Source organism: Mercenaria mercenaria, chromosome 4 (genome assembly GCF_021730395.1).
Source record: "Mercenaria mercenaria strain notata chromosome 4, MADL_Memer_1, whole genome shotgun sequence".
Classification (NCBI taxonomy): Eukaryota; Metazoa; Mollusca; class Bivalvia; order Venerida; family Veneridae; genus Mercenaria; species Mercenaria mercenaria.
In genome coordinates this window covers 96,472,474-96,494,587 of record NC_069364.1, presented here as the reverse complement: position 1 = coordinate 96,494,587, position 22,114 = coordinate 96,472,474, and the positions used below count along the sequence as shown (strand labels likewise).

The window sequence follows — 22,114 nt, the reverse complement described above, 5'->3', positions numbered from 1 at the left end:
TTAAATCAGACTTAATTGGTCAGTACAATTAGCCAGTAAAATTTTTTTAGAGATGTACTATTATTATGACCAGCATGCACGCATATTTTTACAATGAACATAAATTTTTATAATTGTGTTTTTATTTTGAAGTGAACCTGCATGGAAATTTTAACTTTCAACCTCAATGATCACCATAGTATCAAGGTAAAAGTAAAGATGCTGTTGATTGAAACTGGCATAGTTGTAGGTGGTTGTTGAGAGATATACTGGGTATCTGATAAGTTTTTTGACAAAACAGGTCTTCTAGTCCTTGATAAGAGGTACTTATCTCTAAGGAAGCTGTTTTATTTTGGTTCAGGAGTTTTGCTTTCAAGAATTTATTCCATTGGTGTTATATACACTACTGTTCTGCTAAAAATCTTTTTTACGTAATAGTTGAGGTTTAACTGTGGAATCTTTTTTTTTCTTTATATACTGAAAGTCATAACATGTATGGTAGTAAACATGTATACTGGTTAGTCATTAACATAATTGAGTTCCAAAACCTTCTGTAAATTTTGACCTGCCAATCTTCATTATTTAGTGTCTTGCAGAAGTCTATGCACTGGCTATGAAAAAAATTGCCAACTCACTTTCCCTTAGTAATGGACCTTTAAAACAGTTATTTACTACCAAAGTCTACACCAGGAGAAATAATCTCCATAACTCTGATTATATATTTGATTGAGTTAAGCCCCTTTTACTGGCAAAGCTCTAATTCAGAGTCAAGCACTGAGAAAAGTCAAGCGTGCTGTCTTACAGACAGCTAGACAGCTCTTGTTACACATTCACATTGCGTAGCGCTTAAACATACAGGAGTAAAATTAAGAGGTGCACCACATATATCCAAATGCATGCAAATTTGATCATATGATTGTGCGTACAAGTTGAAAATTTTGAAATCAGACTTAATCTGGTCAGTACAATTAGCCAGTAAAATTTTTTAGACGTGTACATATATTATGACCAGCATGCACGCATATTTTTACACATGAACATAAATTTTATAAATGTGTTTTTATTTTGAAGTGAACCTGCATGGAAATTTTACTTTCAACCTCAATGATACACCATAGTATCAAGGTAAAAGTAAAGATGCTGTTGATGAAACTGGCAAGTTGTAGGTGGTTGTTGAGAGATATACTGGGTATCATGATAAGTTGTTGACAACAACAGGTCTTCTAGTCCTGATAAGAGGTACTTATCTCTAAGGAAGCTGTTTTATTTTGGTTTCAGGAGTTTTGCTTTCAAGAATTTATTCCATCTGGTGTTATATACACTACTGTTCTGCAAAAAATCTTTTTTACCAGTAATAGTTGAGGTATTAACTGTGGAATTTTTTTTTTCATAATATATACTGAAAGTCATAACATGTACTGGTAGTCAGAACATAATACTGGTAGTCATAACATGTACTGGTAGTCATAACATGATACTGGTAGTCATAACATAATACTGGTAGTCGTAACATATACTGGTAGTCATACCATAATACCGGTAGTCATTACATAACAGTAACAATAATAATAATGGAAGTGTCATAATTCCTTACTGAAACCCCAGAGCTGTTATAGTGAATCACCAACATGCCAGAACTGTTACAGTAGAATTCCAACTATAGTAAAACATACAAACCCTAGAACTATTTGAGTGAAAAATCCCAACAACAGAGCTGTCACATTTAAACACCAAACCCTTGAACTTTTTAAACTCCAAAACTGCTTCAATAAAATGTGCCATAACTGTTATATATAGTAACACCCACAATACAGGGTTGTTATATATATATATAATAAAAGACCAGATTCTAAAAACTGCTACAATAAATGCACATTAAACCCTAGAAAAATGCTACCGCCAAATGCATATTTAACTCCAGAAATGTTACGAGGTAAAACATCAGAAACCTAAAACAAGAGTGTTATAATAAAATGCTCAAAACCCCAAACTCCTCCAGAATAACTCCTAAACTTGCAACATTTTACAAAAAAGCACCCAGAACCAAACCTGTGCCAGTTATACCCAGAACTGTGACAGTTATATACGCAAACTCCAAGAACTGTAATGCCCTAATACACCCGAAGTCACTACAATAAAACACCAAAGACTGTGATTATAGTTAAACACCCAGACCAAACATCCAGACCTGTAGAGCTGTAGCAGCAAATCAACTGAACCTCAAAACTTCTAAAAGATAACTCCATTACCCCGGAATTCTTGCAATCAAACCCAGTAAAGACCTTAATCCCCCCCAAAAAACTTTACAAAAAAAAGAGCCTCATCCCCGAAACTATGATAATTATATTCCCTTACACCTAGAACTGTTGCAGCGAAACACTCAAAGAACAACAAATACTGCTAAAATAAAAATACAAAACCAAAGAATTAGCACAATAAATCCCTCAAATCTCAAAAATGTAATACAGTAAAATACCCAGATCAATGTCTGTTACACTTAAATACCCAAATCTTATAACCTGTTAGACAGAAACACCCAAAACACTGATTTGTAATTTAGAAACACCCTTACCGCAACGCTGTTGCAGTAACACATTAAGACCCAGACCTGTAACAGTTAATTAACCAAACCCCAGAATAGCTTCAATAAAAACAAGCTCAGAACGAAGAACAATAATATAGTTAAATACCATAACCCCAAAACTGTTGCAGAAACACACAAAACCCAAAACCCAAAAGTTTCTACCCTAAAACGTCCAAACCCAAAACTGTGATATTTATTCACTCAAATGCTTTGAACTGTTACAGTAAAATACCCAAACCAATGGCCATTTTCTCATCATTTTGGGAATGCCACCAACACCAGTACAATTGGGAAAATACCTCTGTTATTTGTCTTAATGAGTAATAATGGAAACTTAACAAAATGTACTTGATTTCTTTTTGGATAACATTTTAAAATGTGTGGTGGTATATTGATAACTGTTTACTGAATTGAAGAGTAAAAGTCTTAGAGAATAGCAAAACTGTTGTTGAAAACCAAAAAAAAACCCTAGGCAGGAACAATGGTTTGGAAATTTAAAGATTAACATTGGGAAAAAAACATACTTTTTATGCCCCCCTTCAAAGAAGGAGAGGTATATTGTTTTGCAGATGTCGGTCGGTCTCGGTCGGTCATTATGTAGACCAATCCGTTTCTGGATGATAACTCAAGAACGCTTGGGCCTAGGATCATGAAAGTTAATTTGGAGGTTGGTCATCACCAGCAGATGACCTCTATTAATTTTGAGATCAGTGTGTCAAAGATCAAGGTCACAGTGATCTGGAACAGTTAAACGGTTTCTGGATAATGACTCAAGAACGCTTGGGCGTAGGATCATGAAAGTTGATAGGGAGGTTGGTCATGACCAGCAGATGACCCCTATTGATTTTGAGATCAGTAGGTCAAAGGTCAAGGTCACAGTGACCAGGAACAGTAAAACAGTTTTACGGACGATACTTCAAGAATGCTTAGACCTAGGATCAGGAAAATTGATAGGGAGGTTGGTCATGACAAGCAGATGGCCCCTATTGATTTTGAGGTCATTAGGTCAAAGTTCAAGGTCACATTGGCCAGGAACAGTTGAACGGTTTCTGGACAATAACTCAAGAACGTTTGGGCCAAGGATCATGAAAGTTGATAGAGAGGTTAGTCATGACCAGCTGATGACCCCTATTGATTTTGATATCAGTAGGTCAAAGGTCAAGGGTACAGTGACCCGGAACAGTTAAACCCTTTCCTAACAATAACTTGAGAACGCTTTGGCTTAGGATCATGAAACTTAATAGGGAGGTTGATCATGACCGACAGATGACCCCTGTTGATTTTGAGGTCAATAGGTCAAAGGTCAATGTCACATTAAACCAGAACAGTAGAACTTACGTTTACAGTGAGCAAATAATTTTTCTTTCTTGAGCAATTACTAAATGCATCAAGGGGGGCATTTCGTGTTCTACGAGCTCTTGTTTGCATTGGGATTGCCACTTTTACTGGTGGTAGCTTTAGAGGGGAAAAAAGCCCTGAACCCAAAACTGTAATCCTGGTAAAAATGTATGAATACTAAAACGGTTTAAGTAAAATACCCGAAGGTCAGAACTGTTATAGTACAAAAAGGTAACAAAGACAAAAACTCGATGAACTCTACAAAACACCCAAATGCCAAAAGTCAACAATACCCAAAACCCAGATGGCTTATAATGAATAAAACACACAAACTCCAAAAGTAAAATATACCCAAAACCCAGGTGGCTTTTAATAAAACACTCCAGAACACCCAAACAGTACATGTTCTAACTAGTCAGTGAAACACTGCCATCCACTCTGAGCAGAGTTTATGATTTTGCATGAATTTATTTTTATTGGCTTCTGGTGTTATATGCATCATTGTTTTCACCTCTTGAAATATTATAATTGTAACATCAAACAGTTTAATAACGAAGGCTAACGGCAACATGAGCATATGGACAGCCTAAAAGCAGATCACTCCACCCATTGAACTTCCATTGATTCAGAATTGTGTTTTGTGTGCCAACATATGTTTTGTAAATAAAATCTGGGAGATAAATTGAATGATCCGACACATCATGTCGTTTTTCCGTTTTTCCGCAATAGAACCTGGAGTTAACTGTAATTAATTAAGACGTAGATTTGAAATAGAGATGAAAATAAACGTCAGATATTTTTCAAGTTTTTTTTATACAGATATAAGATAATTATTGACATGTTCATTTTTGATATGTGGAAAGTTCTTTGACACAGAGTTACTATGGAAATGTAAAACTTTCTTGAGGTTGACATTATGGAAATGTAAAGTTATGCTACAGAAATGTAAAAGTTTCGTCACAGTATATACAGGCCATGCAAATATTATGTTATAATGTCATGGTGGAAATGTAAAAGTTTTACGATATTGTTACAACAGAAATTCAAAAGTTTTGTGACATTGTTGCTAGTATTGTTGTATTGTAAAACAATGGATATGTGAAAGTTTCATGGTGCTGTGAAACTATACATAGGTGAATGTTTTGTGGCATTGTAAAACTATGGATATGTGAAAGTTTTGTGGCATTGTAGAATTATGGATATGTGAAAAGTTCTGTGGCGTGGTTATCCTTTGGAAATTTAAACATTTTGTAAAATTTTAGAAATTGATATCGTATGTGTAAAGGTTTTGTGACACAATCACTTCAATTTTAATTTTAATGTTAAAGTTTCCTCATCATCATAACAATAACAATAATGATATTAATAAAAATAACAATAATTCCTTTGTTTGAAGAAGATAACATACTTAGAAATATACAGTTATATTCATCAAGTTCATAATAATTTTATTATATGAGCCGTGCCATGAGAAAACCAACATAGTGGTTTTGTGACCAGCATGGATCCAGACCAGCCTGCGCATCCGCACAGTCTGGTCAGGATCCATGCTGTTCACTAACAGTATCTCTAATTGCAATAGGCTTTGAAAGCGAACAACATGGATCCGCACAGTCTGGTCTGGATCCATGCTGGTCACAAAGCCACTATGTTGGTTTTCTCAGGGCACGGCTCATATGGCCTTCCGAAATTGAAAAAACAAGATAATTAGATTGAGATATTATTGCTTACATAATTTTAACATTTTTTTTAAGTGACTTGGTTATACTAAGGAAATGTGAAAGCTTTGTGACATAGTTATAGAAAGGAAATGAATTGTAATGCAATGGAAATATAAAAGCTTCAGGCTACAGGCAAAAAATTATGAATTTTTGGTTTTGAAGCAGGTTTTATATGTGTGGTCTTTAATTAGTTCATGTTTGACAGTACCACAAAAATGAAGAAATTTCTGTTAATTAAATATTTTCATGAGTGTTTTGTAAAATTTTTGAAAATGAAATCATGAAGTATAGAAGATTATCCAGTATAGAATTTATTGATTCCTGGTATAAAATTTTTAGTTTTAGTTTAGATCATTTACACAACATATTGCCAACAGACATCCACATCAAGGCACTGTAATTTAATTTGGACTGAACCTACTGATTGCTTCTTAAAGTTTTATGGCTAATTAACAGAATTTTCAAAAAATATCTCAAAAACAGATGGGTATATCTGTTATTATTACAAAATTTACAAACTTTGCCTTGAGATATTATCAAGAGCTTATCACTGTTAAACTGATTTTCCAATTAAAGACTCAAATCAATCAAATTGATGTGGAATTAATCAGGAACTCTAAGCAGAGGTAATACCAGTCTTAATGCTTGAGAAATGCCTTAAATAATTAAAGTTTTTAGTCTAAGGTAGGCAGACAATCTTTCCAAACATAGAACCAACGGGGTTAATGATTTTTTACCAAATGCTTAATTTAATTTTTGTGCCCTCTCCTCCCCACCCTGACCTAATTGGAGGTTTTTAGTGGTCTGTTCATCTGTAAGCACATTTGCATTATCATTTTGATTTTTTTTTACCTTCAGTATCAGATAATATTGGCTCAGTATTTCATTGATGACCAGTTTGCAATGTATACATGTTAAAGTATAGCAAAATATCCTTCTAGGGACTTCATCTATATAAGTATATAATGATCATCTTGTAAAATTTTGGTTGCAATGTCTGTTTTAAATATTGGTCATCGGTGTGTGGAACCCCAGGATGGGACACAAAGACAAGACCATTCTACCTGATTGACATTCTGTACCCCTGTTTAAGCACCCCCAGGGGTGTTACATTTTGCACCATGGGTGCATTTATTTCTGTACCAAAATACAAAAAACTAAAATTTTGAAAAAAAAAAAGAACTATGTTGTTTTCTACTGCCTAAAAATATCAAGTTCGCTATTTACAAAGTTTTTGCGCTAACATAAGTTGTTAAATCCAACAACAAAGTAAATCCGTTACCACTTCCAGTTGAGTAAATATGGCATTTAAGAAACACTGGCTATACACATTGACCCAGTCAGTCCATGTCCACCCATAGTGTACCAATCGATGCATGAATTTGTTGCGCACAATTAGAGTGTCACAATGGGGTTTGTTTTCACATATTGACCATGCATTCGAAGGTAAGGACATAAGTTAACCTTTGTAACAAGTAAGATATTTAGCATGTTTCGACAAAGCCACTTTTCCATCTTCGGGGTTAGTAATATGTAATCCGCGGAACGCATTCAGTCATATTGTCACCTCAGTTAGGAATGAATCATTTTTAAAGGTTACTTCTAAGGTCACGGAGTTTTATTGACCAGCTTGTAATGACAACAGCTTTTGAGGTCAGTTGCTCATTCAAGTGTGACTTACCAATTCTAAGTGTTCCTTCTCAAGAGAAGGAACAATAATTAAATATTAATCAAATTCATATACTTCAAACCTGTATGAAAAAAGTTACATGATTGGTCAGAGACCCAACAAACACAAGCTTTTTGTACCTAAAAGAAGTACTTAGAATTGTTATAGTTCAATAAATTTTAATTTACCCTGATGACCAGGTATACATAAGACAAATTGTCATCAAAATTCTTCTTTGATTTACTTCATTAAAAAATGTTATTAAATGAAAGACTGCAACCTGAGGCTCGTTGGTTAAATAGAACTCATATTATAAGTTAAAAGGACTTTCAAGGTAATTTCATGTCCAAAAATACCATTTCTGCACAAATAAAGATAAATTTTGCAACAAAAGGTAATGTTATTTATTATTATTATTGGCCTTAGAAATAAGGAAAACAAAACACAGTTAATCAAAATAAACTATATCTGGTGCTCAGGAAAGCCATATCAGGAACATCATTCTAGCATAAAACTGTTGTTCTTGTCACTTTTAGGTGTTTTAACAGGAGAGAAAATGTGTATTAACAGAGAGATTCTCGCGCTCGCGTGCTGTTATAACACCTTTTTATATATGCGCGTTCTGTGGCAAAGCTTAAATGTCATATGTCATTTGGCCCCAAAATGGATAATTCAAAAATCACATCAAGGTAAAAAAACCAACTCAGACATTTCCGCACATTTCGTGGAAATTTAATGACTGAGTGACATTGTATTCATTTATCAGTTTTTACAGGTTCTATGCCAGAATAGCGTTAGCGCATGTTCATTTCATGTCACCTAACGGGCTCAGGCACCAACCAATCCCTTGGGATTCTGCAGATGTTATACCATGAAAAAACATGCGTTATCCCTACATCATAATAGTTTCATGATGAATAAAACCCAGACATGTATCGTTAACGTTATCAAACTGATTCTTTACCCATCATCCAACCAGTTCTCATGTTACCTAATACCACCCCTGCATTATACAATATGTCAAGGCATATCTGGTTTTGCAGTGTTGTGTTGGAAAGAGTTATCTGCCCTTTTTTGTTGTTTTATTCTTTCCTGGTGATTCTTTTTCTATTTAAATTTTATTTTCTAGAAATTTGGAAAGGTCAGCTGTAAAATTTTGATCATGTAAACAAGTTATGGCTTTGGCAGCATATGGGTTTCTTGTCATCAGCTGACAACAGTGATACTGTTTATAAGTCCTGTACTGTCTGTGCTTGCCAACATGTAAATTCTGTTTACCAGAACAAGGAATTAGACTATCAGTGCAGCCAGGCACCAATCCAGCTATTGTACCAGTAGCGCTATCCGTCACAAACCAAAAAATCAGAGGACTCAAATAACACTGATATATAAGACAGAATAATTTGTAAAAAATTGATTTTTTTTCTACTAAATTGCAATGAAAATGTAACATTTTTTGGCATGTTCAACATTTTGGCAGTTTACAACATTACAAAATATTCTGGGTATTTGTCATATGCATCAGAGGTTGACAATTATTGCTATACAGATTGTTGCAGTTGAATATTACCATTGTCATTTGCCGCTAATTTCTTGGCTTCATTTTTACTGGAAAAATACATGAGAGATATAGATTGCCGGTATATTGTCAACCACTCAACACGGAAGAGCCATTCTGTAAGGATTAACATGCAATGCCTGGTAAAATTTTCAATTTTTTGTTTTCTGCTTACACTTTTTTTATTATGGACAGCATGTGTGTATTTATAAGTTGTGTTACAATTGCCATTGCCTTAATTAAGATGAGTATTTCTGGAAGAAAGCGATACAGAAGTTGCTTCATTCCAGAAGCTTCCCATTGTTTTATTATATGCAAGGTTAAAAGCACCATACAGGCAACATAGATTTAATGTCATATGTACTAGATTGTAAGTAATTTTTTATGCAGGATTCAGCTGGAACAAACTTGTGTCCTTACCGCATCTACAAACATGAGCAATTAGGATGAACTTAGTTCTCGCAACATGCAAAACATGTGCAAAAATTACAATGTCATGTACATATACTTTGATAGAGACATTGATTAGAAGGACTGAGTTTGAAAATAAGTGTTTGGAGGATCAGGAAACTGATGGGGAGAGATTTGAACATACTATGTTTTGCTAAAAAGATGAAGAAGACAAAATTGAATTTTACAAGAGCACAACATGTTTGCCGATGTCAATGAATGAAAATATTTTACAAAAAAATAATGGGAAAAAAATGCTAGAAAGGTAGAATTAAAAATTTGTGAGGGTTTGTAAAATATTTTCAAGTTTGTCTTAAAATCTACTGAACAAATGAATTAACACAGATACAAGATGATGCACCATGCTACAGGACATCATATTACAAATATTGTCTTTTAGAAGATAATATTTTGTTTCTGTTTTACTATTTATTGTTTATGCATTTTCTATTACTTAACGTTGCCAACGAAATGTGGAAGTAATACGCAAAGACAGCAAACAGTCTTTACAACATATGGTATTCTAATTAATGCAACATTGAATTCTTTGTTTTTACATAATCAAAGCAGGTTTTATTCCACTGTGAAAAAAAACAACGGGAATATGTGCAAAGCCAGAATACTTATATCATTGGAACATACATTTTTACGTTCCAAGAAACTTTCGTTCTGGTGTCTTGTCGTTAATGTTGTGTTAATATTAACACAAACTTTTTTTCCTGATTTTCGCTGGTGCTCTTGATCATCTACCTGAATGGAAAAGAATCAATTGTTTTGAAAAATTTCTTTGATGAAATGAAGATATTGCGATTTTATTAGTGAAGGGTAGAGCCCATTAATTATGTATGCGGTATTTGCAGAAAGATATAAATGAATCATAAAATGTTAGTGCTAACATACACTTTACTGATACATATGTTGATATACCATGGGAATATCTTAGATTATTTGTTCAAAGTTTTCTGATTGTGATCCTATGTTTTTCTGGTAAATGATCTGATAAAGGGATTATATTTCGGGAACTTTTTTTGGATGTAAACATACATTAAAATGTTACAGAGGAGTTATAACATCAGTCTGACACGGTATTGTCTGTTACACAGGAAAAACTCCTTTCTTTGAAAGGTTTTTAAAATACACGTTTAACAATTTACAGAAGATAATTATTGGGAAAGAAATCTGTAATAAAAATATTTCATAGCAAAATTAAAGTTATAAAATAATTCTTCAGAATTCAGTGCAGATGCTGTCTTAATTAACAGCTGAATTTCACAAAAGTTTATTGACTACTTGCATATTAGAATGATCTGTAGTTTTGATTGAATCTGTTCAAATAATGAACATTTTAATGAAAAATAATTCATTTTGCATGGATTTCACATGTTGATTTTTAATGTTTATTACAGATTTTCTTGGTACAGAAATTTTAAAGTACAGAAATAATAAATGAATATGCAGAGGGAAATTTTTGGAATGTATTAATGACGAAAAAAGTGTTATACATGGCAGGAATGTCAGTTACGGGTTCAGTTTCGATTTCTGTTGCATGCAGTGTAATGTAAAATGATACAGAACTTTATGACATTCAATTGTATGATTTTAAATTTTTTTAGAGTCGTTCTCAGGAAACTTGATGGTTGTCACTCTCGTTTGAATGTGTTCTGTACGCATATTGAGTGAAATAGATTAAAATGTACAAAAATACCACTGAAAATATCAGTTACAGTTTCAGAATCTTTTTTATCTTGCAAGACAACTACATTTATTGAGAATTTATAGCAAAGAAAATCTAAATAAAGATTTCTCAAAAAGAAAAAACTGGTGTATAAAATGTGAAATGATACTATATGTTATACCTTGTGGAACACGTGAGAAGTTGTATCTTATTGTTTTTGATATGGTAGAAAAGATTCACAAAGACAAATTTATATAGAATGTGCCAGGAATTGTATGCGATAACTTGTGAAACACATATCATAAGTACAATAGCCATTTTACGAAGAGAAATTTTCATATGAAAATGTGGAATTGTGCATGATATGTTTCGAAACATGGTTTACTTACAATTCATATTTCATAAAAAGAAAATTTTGTACTGTTAGAAAGCAGAATTATATGTTATATCTTGTGACACACATACCTTTTTCGTAATTTTCATAATATGTGGAATAACATGTGATATTTTGTGGAAAGATATATTTCATTTTTTGTACTGAGTGTGAAATTCAGACATGAATGAAGAGGAAAATATCAAGCGTATGACAAGTTACGATGAGGAAGAGTTGCTGTATGGATTCGGTTTAGTTAATTATCTACAATGCAAGGTTAGTATCCTTGAAATAGACCCTGTTACCAAATATTGCTAAAGTGATGTATTTCCAAATAAAGGGAAATTATGATTTTATTGTTCCATTCAATGTTGCCCAGATGAAATGATGACCATGGTTGACCATGGTCACCACTGTTTTTGATGGTTGACCATGTTTTAATGCGGATGTCATCATGACATATATCTCAGTGATTTGCTGTTGAATAAAATCATTGTAATTCGTTAAGGTGTGCCCTTGTGATATAATTCCTTGCATCTTGACTCAAAACCATGATTCTATTCAAAGACAAATCACTGTTAAATCAAAATATAGCTAACAGTAATACTTGTTGTCATGGTAATGACTCATTTTTTGAGTGCTAAGTCTACCATGGTGAGATATGACTGGCCATGGTTGACCATGGTTAGAAAAGAGGATCAACAGTTTAACCATGGTCTACCATGGTTAACTTTTTTCAACCATGGTCCATGGACTACCATGGTCATGTTAGTAAATTTCACACTTATTAAAATTTGATTTAAGATGCAAAGGAATTATATCAAAAGGGCACAGTCATCTTATCGAATTACAATGATTTTATCCAACAGCAAGTCACTGAGATATATGTCATGACAACATCCACCATATACTTGCTGTTTTGTGTGGATTTCGTTTCAAGCATGCCACAGTGTGACATGATAAGTGTGATGTATTATTGAACAGTGAAGTGTTGCATAATTAAATAACACACAATTTTCAGTCTTCTGTGTTTAAAAGGAAAAACAACTCTGGCCGTGTTAGTATTTCAGTTTCCTTGCAAGCACAGTTCTGTGATAAATCCTAGCTAGTTTTAGTATACTCTTTTCTTTTTTGAATTTTTTACAAATAACCCAGATCTTAAAATGTCAGGATTGATCTCCCTTGTCTGTCTTTAAATATACAAATCTTATGAGATAATGTACAAATTTCTCATTATTGATTGATTTTTGCAGAAGAGAAGAAAACAAATAGTCTATAAAAAAGCCCTTCCATTTTAACTGTAAAGGGAGATAACTGTGACTGGTTGTGTAGATTGTGATAAGGGGAATTAAATGTGACTGGTAGTGTAGATACAGAAATTACCATTATCAGAGCCTAGTTGCTTATGTTGTTGGAATGTTATGGTTCAATGATTTTTTCCTGGAGATATGGCCCTTAATTTGTGGCATTATGCAAGTTCTACATGATAAGTGGTGGGAGACATAATTATGTTTTTTTTTAGCTCATCTGATTTTTTGAAAAAAAATGATGAGTTATTGTCATCACTTGAGCGGTTGTCGGCGTCGGCGTCGGCGTCTGCGTCGGCGTTGCCTGGTTAAGTTTTATGTTTAGGTCAGCTTTTCTCCTAAACTATCAAAGCTATTGCTTTGAAACTTGGAATACTTGTTCACCATCATAAGCTGACCCTGTATAGCAAGAAACATAACTCCATCTTGCTTTTTGCAAGATTTATGGCCCCTTTTGTACTTAGAAAATATCAGATTTCTTGGTTAAGTTTTATGTTTAGGTCAACTTTTCTCCTAAACTATCAAAGCTATTGCTTTGAAACTTGGAGTACTTGTTCACCATCATAAGCTGACCCTGTACATCAAGAAACATAACTCCATCTTGCTTTTTGCAAGATTTATTGCCCCTTTTGGACTTAGAAAATCAGTTTTCTTGGTTAAGTTTTATGTTTAGGTCAGCTTTAATCCTAAACTATCAAAGCTATTGCTTTAAAACTTGCAACACTTGTTCACCATCATAAGTTGACCCTGTACAGCAAGAAACATAACTCCGTCCTGCTTTTTGCAAGATTTATGGCCCCTTTTGGACTTAGAAAATATCAGATTTCTTGGTTAAGTTTTATGTTTAGGTCAACTTTTTCTCTTAAACTATCAAAGCTATTGCTTTGAAACTTGCAACACTTGTTCACCATCATAAGCTGACCCTGTACAGCAAGCAACATAACTCCATCCTGCTTTTTGCAATAATTATTGCCCCTTTTGGACTTAGAAAATCATTTTCTTGGTTGAGTATTATGTTTAAGTCAACTTTTCTCATAAACTATCAAAGCTATTGCTTTAAAACTTGCAACAGTTTTTCACCATCATAAGTGGACACTGTACATCAAGAAACATAACTCTATCCTGCTTTTTGCAAGAATGATGGCCCTTTTTAGACTTAGAAAATCATGGGTAGGACAATATTTCTATTACACTAAAAAAAATCAGATGAGCGTCAGCACCCGCAAGGCGGTGCTCTTGTTTTATAAATACGCTCTTACAGAAGCACAGATAAAAATATTTCTTCATGCTATGTTCAACCCCAACCAGTGGTGAAATGCCTTTACAACAAACATAGCGATAGCCGCGCGTGCCGCTCACGTGACGTATACAGCAGCCGATACATTTTACGCAATCTGTATCCGTCGCACAAATCTCAGATAGATATGTCAAAATCGCCAAACTAAAGTTAGATTGTTAGAAATCATGCATTACATTCAGATATAAAATACATTTAAGAGCAAGATGTGATGATTTTGACGCCTGGCTACACTACGAGTGCCTGTCGAACCATGAAAAAGATTGATGTTGATCTTAGTATTTTGACAAAGTCCAAATGGCTCTTTCTGAGATGTAGGGAGAAGTAATTTTCCTACACACAAAAGAAATGTAGGAATCATTAGTGAGTTAATCACTGTCGTTGTTTGAATCATCAATACTTGAGCATTCTGTTTTTATATGACATTATTATACGTTCTAATAGTGACTCCTTTTCTGTAAGGGAAATATACACATAGAGGCACATACTAAAATTTATCCTCATTTCTTTTGTTTTTCACATAATCAATGAGTAATATTCTAAATATTATATTCGCATATGCTTGTTTGTTCATTTTTAGCCTGCTGATTTTTTTTTCGCGCTTAGTTTAATAGATATATCATACCGCCAGCATAGGTTCCCTTCAGGGCGAATTTTCACCTTTTCACGTATGCCGTGTCGATAGCTCACGAGACGACTAAGTCACATGATGACGCACATTAACAATATGTTTCGATAAAAGGAGGATAACTTTATGTTTTTGTATAGTCAGATCAAAATAATATTTTTTGCTCGCTTCTTAAAAAGATAATATATGTACAAAATACCGCGAGCATAGGTTCCACCACTCTATAAATATATTAAAAGATGACAGTGTTTCAAATAATGCTCAAGGTATGTCAGATGTACATGTCAGATTGCACCACTTGATGTGTAAAAAATTCAAATGGACCCCATTTGCCCATCCCAACAAAAGTCTTGAATCAGCCTTAGTATAGTAAGTAAAAATGTATTATAGAAGAGAATTCTGTTAAAAAACTAGACTCAGACATACTTATGACAGCAGAATTATCAATAATCTGAAATAATTTCACAGACATTTTCCATGCATAACCATCTGCCAAACTGTTGAAGCATGTGAGTGATCTAGGGCCATCATGGCCCTCTTGTTAATCTTACTCACACTACTTGCTTTGATGACTATATTAATAATTTTCCACTTAACATACTTTGGCAACAACCACATCATGTAATATTACTACAGATATTATATCCTTATTAAATCCTTGTACTTGACATTCATTTATTGAAGCTGAATTGCATTTGCATAAAAAATTTCTTTTTTGTCGAAATAGGCTCCTAAAGTCTGTAGACAATGATAAGTTTTGTTTCTGTAATCAAGTGTCTATAATTTGCAGTATTTCTGTAATCCAGTGTTGTTAATTAGCAAAACATAATTGAACATAATTATTACATAAGGAGCACAGAAGTAAATAGTAGTCTTTAAGGCTGTGTATCAGGTACCCTGCGAAAATAAATTCATGAACTATTCATGAAAATTTCATGAACTGAAAATAGGAATAATTATATCCTGTTCATTATCTAATTCATGAACTTTCATGAACACATTTTAAAATTCATGAACTGTTCATGAAAAAAAGTCTTAAAATGTGTTCATGAACAATTCATGAATTAGATCAAGAACTGGAAGTTAGTCCCATTTTCAGATCATGAATAATTCATGAGCATTTCGTGAACAGTTCATGAAATTTTCTACAAGGAGAAAACTTCAGATCTTGGCAGGGGCCACAAACAACATTTTGTTTTTTGAGACTACAGTTACTTAGCAGACTGACCATAGCCAAAGGCACATCATATGAAATCTGACAGTTGCAGGTCAAAGTGTTGTTCAATTTAAGTGGTCAGGGACTGTGTTTTTTTTTTTGAGTATCTGTATGCAGTCACTGTGACAATGACATTTTACCCGCGTGTAAATTTAAACAGTAAACTCAGGAGTAAACAATTGCTGCATAACATACAAAACATTCAGTTAAATAATGTATAATTTAGATTGAAATTCAGATACTAACTTTACTTCAGGGTCTTGAAAACTTGTGACATTTTAAAAGGATTCAATATTTTTTTAAATGAATGATAATGACAACACCATAATTACTTATTTAATATTCAGTATTATATTATAACTCGTGTTCCTTTTAATATAAAACCATTCCTTGCTGACGTATGATAAATGTTTCCTTCTAATTTGCTACACAAACTTCTCAAAAATTGCTGAATTACATGTGCAAAACATTTCCCAGCATGCAACAAAATAATGGAAACTGATCATGTGACATTATGAATTTAATGTTCATGAAAGTTCGTGAACAGTTCATGAACTTATTCATTATTGTAAAAGGTAATAAACCTAACTTTTATGTGTAAATGAATGAATATTTCAATGTTCATGAACTTTTCATGAACATGCTTTATGAACAGATCGTGAGCAGTTCATGAACACTTCATGAACTGTTCATAAACTTTTCATGGTAGTACTTGAACTCATGAACATTATCTCGACTGGGCTAAGAACTACATGTCTCTAACCTGAGTATGCCTTACTAAGACTAAGTTCCAGAAATGCCCCGAGATATAATATTTTGCAAAAGGGAGGGATTTATTTAGGACCCCTGTGACTTTGCAGTAAAAAAGAAAATTATTAAAGGGCTACTATAATACTGTACCCTTGACTAAATATAAAAAAAGTATAAATCCTGCTTCAACTGACTGCATTATAACAGTCATAACATTACTGTAGCACTGGCATATACTCATATTTTTATAAAGGGTCAGTAAAAGAGTTGTGGGGGTAGGTTGTCATTTATTAGGGGTAGTTTGTTTTCTACAATGATTAATACAGTATTTTTCCCTAAAATGGATTGTGCTTTGGCCATAAAATTGACATTCTTAAAGGTATTTTTGAAATTTTTGAAATTAAGAAAGATCCTACTACCAGTTTCAGAAACTGAATGATAGGATAGTTTATTTCTGGACCTTGCATAATAAATTAGCTGCAATCTGTGAAAAACTCTGTTACAAATTAGGTAGAAATGGTTGGCTGTATATTGTCCACAGCATTAAGAAGGAAAGATTTTTTGAATGGAAATCATATAACTTTTAAAAATAGTTTATAGCTAAAAAGCTGATTTATAAGTTTGAACTACAGGTAAAAAAATGCCGAAATGAAATATGAAACACAGCTTATTCATGTACTTGAATAAGGTGTTTCTATTTAACATCATGAATACTGAGTTACAACAGGAACACTACCTCGACAGTGTATTTATTGTCTTCAAATAAAACAAAATGGTTATGTCCCCTTGAATTCCTTGTAATTCTGCTCTGCCATATAGAGGAAGCCCTTGTGTTCTGTTACTAGATTTCGATTTGATTTGAGTAATTTGAATTTTGGTCTGATAATTATACTACCACATGATATTGATTCCTTAGAAACTTTGCAGGAAAAACTATAAAAGAGAGAAATTCTTCTCCACTCAAATCTCTACTTTTATCACCAAATACTGCTCTTGAATTTTTGAAGATTATCCATGATGTGGATGTTTTAATATTAACAATGCTATTTATAGCTGTAACATATATTTTGTTCATTTGAATATACAGTCTTTAGCTCAGCTATTTGAGACTTTTCAAAGGTAGAGCTGTGTTGTTTTCACCCTTTCCTTGGCATTGGTGTTGGTATCACAGTGAGGTCAAATCTGTTTGCACAGAGCATGAATTGATAACCATTTAAAGTACTGACTTGAAACTTGACATATAGGTAGATGGCTATGAGATGATGGGTCGAAGGTCATTGTTACAGCAAGGTCAAATCTGTCCATCATATTTTGTGTCCAGAGCATTCCATGATGTTTCTCAATGTTTTATGACATTTTTCACTCTTTCAAGGGTTCAGGATGAGCTATAAGTATAAGCACCCAGTGTCTGTTGTCAACAATTTATTAAACAACTGCTCCTCTGAAACTACTGGTCAGAATTACAATAAACTTTCTCTGTAGCAACCTGGCAAGGTCCCCTCTCAGGTTTGCTCAAATGGGGCACTTGGCTCCTTTTAGAGGCCACTAGAGCAAAAATAGAAAAACCTTTAAACAACTTCTTCTCATGAACCGCCCATGGATCTTCTTAAAACTTGGTATATAGCATCATTGTAAGGTCCTCTCTCAAAATTGTTCAAACTGGGGCACTAAGCCTGCTAGACCTGCTAGAGCTAAAATTAGAAGACCTTTAAACAACTTCTCATGAACCGCTGAATAAATCTTTGTCAAACTTGGTTAAAAGCAGCAGCATTTTAAGGTCCTCTCTCAAGTGTATTCAAATGGGTGCACTTGTTCCCTTTTGAACCGCTTGATGGATCTTCATCAAACTTGGTGTGTAGCATCATTGTAAGGTCCTCTCTCAAGTTTGTTCAAATGGAGGCACTTGGCAACATTTAGGGACAACTAGAGTTAAAAAAAGATAAACCTCTAAACAACCTCTTCTCATGAACTATTTCATCAAATGTTGTTTGCAGCATAATTATAAAGTTCTCTCTCAAGTTTGTTCAAATGGAGGCACTTGGCCCCTTTTAGGCACTGCTAGAGTTAAAAATAGAAATACCTTTAAACTACTTCTTCTCATGAACCACTTGATGGATTGTCATCAGACTTGTTCGTTATAAGGACATCTCTACAGTTTGTTAAAATAGTGGCACTTGGCCCTTATAAAGACTTTTTCTCATGAACCCATAGAAGGTTCTTCATCAAACTTGGTCTGTATTATGATTATAAGGTATTACGTTAAATTTGTTCAAATGGGGGCACTTGGACCAGTTTAGGGGCCACTAGAGCTAAAATAGAAATACCTTTAAGGTTTAGGAGTAATTATCTTCAAAACACAGAAATATTTGATAAACATGAACCAGAAACTTAACCTTTTTAAGTACTTTATTTTCAATGTTATCATGATAGATAAAAGGGAGATAATCATATTTTTAAGAATTTTAATTTCTGTCAAATTGCTTCTGCTTTGACTTACGTAGTAAAACTATCTATGTATTCCTATGATTTCCTATGTAATGTAGGTTTACAAAGGTTAGAAAACATGAATTGGTAATAAAATATGTAATAGTCTGTATTGTGCCCCTTTTCCTTCTCAAAACATAAATAAATAATCAGAGCTGAGTGGGAATTTACTGAGATAGTAAAAGTGAAAAAGTAGAAAAATAGAGAAAAAAATATTTTTAAAAAATTAAATAAGATAATGAAGTCTGTAGCCAGATTAGTTGAAAATGAAAATGTGTCTGATCAGTGAAACAATTGAATCCAATTGACTACCAGTCCTATAAACAAGTAATTTTCTCTTTTCTAAGTTGTGGACAACCTACCTTATTCACCCTGTAAATCACCTCACAAAATTACAGATCTTCATGTTTGTAAAATGATGCTGCAGGTTATTTTGAAGGCATCATAATCTTTGTTTGGTCTATGAAATATTTCTGATCAGGACTGATAGCAAGTTTTTTTTTCTGGCTGTAAACTTAGGCAATGTCAAAATGAAGCAGACGGATTCTGTTTGATCTCTACAAGTCTTCAAGGCTGGGAATAGTATTTTGTAGATATACTTTCGACTTTTGGCTGCAGTTCATTTTATTAAGTGCTTGGTGTTTAATGAAAGTGGTTTAAGACGACCTCCTGGCTTGCTAAAGATAATTGTTTTGAAGTGTGAACCAAGGACTTTGTGTTTTCAGTAGATACTGGTTTAAAACTGTGAACCATTTAAGGAACTTTTTTGGTGAAATACAAGTTAAACTTAATTATAGAAGGAATTCTGTTTTGTTTGATACTTTTGTTTTGAAACTGTGAACCATTTAAGGAACTTTTGTTCATTTGAATTGCAAGTTGAACTTGATTAAAGAGGGAACTCTTAATTTATTTGTTTTCAATGTTTTGAAACTGTGAACCATTTAAGACCTTTTGTTCATTGAAGCTTACTTTAAGAACAAACTCCTATTTTGTGAGAAACTTACATTTTGAAACTGTGAAATTTAAGAAAATTGATCTTGCTTCTTCAGGAGAACAGAATGATTTCCAATAAAATTGCTATTAATGCTGTATGTAAAATCATGTTGGTCAGAGTGGATACAGGTTAACTTCAGGATAAAATTTGAAAGGAACTTATATTTTGTACTGAAAGTTTCATTTTAATTTGTGATTTGATGCTGGTTCTTTTGTTTGCCTGAAAATATCGGATCATGTGGGACGGGAGGACATTGGAATTTGTGTCTCGGCAGATATATAGGCCGAAAGTCACACTAGAGGAGGTAAAGCACTATATATTAATTGCTTTCTCATTTAGAGATTCTGAGGTTTACAATTTTGGTAAAGTTCCCCACTTTGCAATTATCTGTTTTTTAAAGAATAGGTGTGTTTATATTTAAGTTATTTTTTTAGTCAAGGAATCTTGATGTTGGTGATGCAGAAAACCACTGTAAGGAAAAATGTTCTTTGTTTCAGTTCTATCAACTGGGCCCTGGATTTCTTATTGTAGCAGAAAAGTTTGTGGCAGCTGCAGGAATCATCAATGTTACTGACTTATTCTGCCTTTTTTGTGCTACTGGAAAAGTTATAACCTGTTATACATGTTAGTGAAAAAGACTACCTATCAAGAGGTTTCTGGTTCAAGGCAGCGCCATTCTTAAACTAATCTGCATATAGACTTTATTAGTCCCCTACTGGTTGAAAACCAGTTTCGGGGACTATAGGAATGCGCTTTTCCGTCATTCCGTCATTCTGTCATTCCGTCCGTCCGCAATTTCGTGTCCGGTCCATAACTCTGTCATCCATGAAGGGATTTTAATATTACTTGGCACAAATGTTCCCCATGATGAGACAACATGTCATATGCAAAACCTGGACCACTACCTCAAAGGTCAAGGTCAAAATTGGAGGTCAAAGGTCAACAGGTTTTTTTCCTGTCCGGTCCATAACTCTCCCATCCATGAAGAGATTTTAATATTACTTGGCACAATTGTACCTCATAATAAGACAATATGTCATGCACAACTTCAGACCCCTAGCTCAAAGGTCAAAGTCACACTTAGCAGTCAAATGCTAACATGGCATGAACAGGGTCTGTTTTGTGTCTGGTCCATAACTCTGTCATTCATTAAGGGATTTCAGTATCACTTGGCACAGATGTTGCCCAAGATGAGATGATGTGTCATGCGCAAATCCCGGACCCCTTGCTCAAGGTCAAGGTCACAATTGGAAGTCAAAGGTCAATAGGGCTTTTTTCCTGTCCAGTCCATAACTCTGCCATCCATGAAGGTATTTTGATATTACTTGGCACAAATGTTCCCCATGATGAGACAACTTGTCATGTGCAAAACCTGGACCCCTAGCTCAAAGGTCAAGGTCACAATTGGAGATCAAAGGTAAATAGGTTTTTTTTTTTTGTCCAGTCCAGAACTCTCTCATCCATCAAGGGATTACAATATTACTTGGCATAAGTGTTCTGCATGATAAGACGATGTGTCATGCGCAACACCCAGAACCCTAGCTTAAAGGTCAAGGTCACACTTTGAGATCAAAGTTCAATAGGATTTTTTTCTGTCCTGTCTATAACTTTGTCATGCAAAACAGGATTTAAATATCAGTTGGCACAAATATTCCCCTGGATGAGAAAACATGTGCGCAAAGCCCGGGCCCTAGGTTTAAGGTCAAGGTCATACTTAGAGGTCAAAGGTCAGATTCAAGAATGATTTTGTCCGTAGCATTTCTTCTTTATGCATAGAGGGATTTGGCACAAATGTTCACCATTATGTGATGAATTGTCAAGCGCAAGAACCAGGTCCCAAGGTCTAAGGTCAAGGTCATACTTAGAGGTCAGAGGTCAAATTTAAGAATGACTTTGTCTGGAGCATTTCTTCTTCATGCATGGAGGGATTTTGATGTAACTTGGCACAAATGTTCACTACCATGAGGCACCCTTTTTAGCTCACCTGTGCACGAAGTGCTCAAAGGTGAGCTTTAGTGATCGCCCGTCATCCGTCGTCGTCCGTCGTCCGTCCGTCGTCAACAATTTGACTGTTAACACTCTAGAGGTCAC

At 34.0% G+C, this 22,114-nt stretch overlaps 1 protein-coding gene across 6 annotated transcripts in view; it reads left to right on the top strand.

The window, feature by feature from the left end:
- The window catches only part of LOC123552490 (prickle planar cell polarity protein 3-A-like), a 159,415-nt gene that overhangs the window by 28,767 nt on the left and 108,534 nt on the right, over positions 1-22,114 (top strand). The window contains exon 1 of one of the 6 annotated variants that reach the window (XM_053541998.1): positions 8,897-8,992. The exons of 3 other annotated variants lie outside the window; for them this stretch is intronic. In XM_053541998.1, coding sequence (XP_053397973.1) covers positions 8,912-8,992 — 81 coding nt within the window. In that variant the 5' untranslated portion in view covers positions 8,897-8,911. Of the gene's footprint in view, positions 1-8,896; positions 8,993-11,358; positions 11,624-20,243; positions 20,328-22,114 lie in introns of those variants that run through there. 2 more of the 6 variants (XM_053541997.1, XM_053541999.1) reach the window with 2 other exon arrangements.